The sequence below is a fragment of the Chrysochloris asiatica genome, unplaced genomic scaffold, assembly GCF_000296735.1.
Source record: "Chrysochloris asiatica unplaced genomic scaffold, ChrAsi1.0 scaffold00109, whole genome shotgun sequence".
Classification (NCBI taxonomy): Eukaryota; Metazoa; Chordata; class Mammalia; order Afrosoricida; family Chrysochloridae; genus Chrysochloris; species Chrysochloris asiatica.
Genome location: NW_006408627.1, coordinates 3,602,412 through 3,603,862, shown reverse-complemented (window position 1 = coordinate 3,603,862; position 1,451 = coordinate 3,602,412). Strand labels below are relative to the sequence as shown.

Here is a 1,451-nt window from a genome sequence, read left to right as displayed (position 1 = left end):
TATAGTGAATGCATATTGGAGTTAAAACTAAATTTATTTTCCCATCAGAATTGTTTTCTTCATCAGAGTTCAACTCACTTTCACTTTTGTTGCAATGAAAATAAGCATGTCTTTGAAGAACAATTTAGCAATAAATATATTGGCCAATAACGCTTTCTTGAAGTGTATAAAAGCGCTACCAAAATAAGTTAGAAAAATGTATTTAAAGGATAATTATGCCTTTTCCGCCCTGGGCCCGGAAGGGTGATGTGGCTGGGGCTTCGCCGGCCTCACTATGTCTGCCATTTTCAATTTTCAGAGTCTGTTGACTGTAATCTTGCTGCTTATATGTACCTGTGCTTATATCCGATCCTTGACACCCAGTGTCCTGGACAGAAATAAAACTGGATTGTTGGGTATATTTTGGAAGTGTGCCAGGATTGGTGAACAAAAGAGTCCTTCTGTTGCAGTATGCTGCATAGTGATGGCCTTCAGCATCCTGTTCATACAGTAGCTTGGGAAAACTCCAGAATTTAATTGCCATCAAATTTCAATATGAAAAAGGACTATCTGCAGAAAATAACGGAAAGAATGGTTAACCCTTTTATCTCTGAACATTGAGTGAGATACATTTCCAGCTGCTGTTCTCCAATTTTGTTATTGGACCAATGTTCTCTATAAATACTCAATGAGTTTAATATGTCAGTATGTTTGTAACAATCAACCTCAGTATTGTCACTACAATAATACATTCTGCCAGTGTTGTTCTGTTGTATCAGATACCAATTTTCAGTGAGATATCTTTGGGTGTATATATATATATATATATATATATATATATATATAATATAAAACAAAATTGGTAGTTATTACTCAAATTCTTTTTACTGTGATTTGGAAAGGATAAATCTTTATAGAATGAGACTTTTTTTCTTTTAAGACTACCTTTTTTTTTTTTTTAACGGGGGGGAAAAATGGCTCAATGTATGGTGGTAAGGATTGCATTCATATTTTATAATGCTTGCTTTTCCACTGGCCACACCATTTTGAATGCACGTTAACCAGAGTATCTCAACCCTTATGAAACTCTGTAGTTTATTATAGACTTTTTAGCTATTTAAAGTAAGATTATGCATTTCTTAGGAAGGGAGATAAATGAGATGTGTGTTAAGAGTATTATTAGGAAAATGTTCATATTTAACATAACTTTAAACTAGTTGACTGTATAGTAGCCTCTGAAACCTCTGGTCAGGTATAGATAAATGTCTTGATAACACAGATTTGACCAAATCTGTCTCTGAATAAGAATCTCCATTCTTAGAACAAAAAGAACAAAACAGAACAATTATTTAAAAAAAAAAAAAAAAAAAGAAGAATTAGAAGATTAAATGTAGTGCTAGATTGATGGAAAGGTTCTAGTGATATAAATTTAGAATGGAAGAAAATCATTATGCGGTGGTGCAAAAAAGGAG

The 1,451-nt window shown here is 32.9% G+C and overlaps 1 protein-coding gene across 1 annotated transcript; it reads left to right on the top strand.

The window, feature by feature from the left end:
- The first annotated feature begins 243 nt into the window (after positions 1-243).
- LOC102822596 (protein kish-A-like) lies at positions 244-780 on the top strand. Its single transcript, XM_006867732.1, has one exon. The coding sequence runs from the start codon at positions 275-277 to the stop codon at positions 491-493; it is 219 nt and encodes a 72-aa protein (XP_006867794.1). The 5' UTR covers positions 244-274; the 3' UTR covers positions 494-780.
- The last annotated feature ends 671 nt before the right edge of the window (positions 781-1,451 follow it).

Excerpts from the sequence above, each read along its gene's own strand:
- LOC102822596 (XM_006867732.1), top strand. The coding sequence starts at position 275 with ATGTCTGCCATTTTCAATTTTCAGAGTCTGTTGACTGTAATCTTGCTG.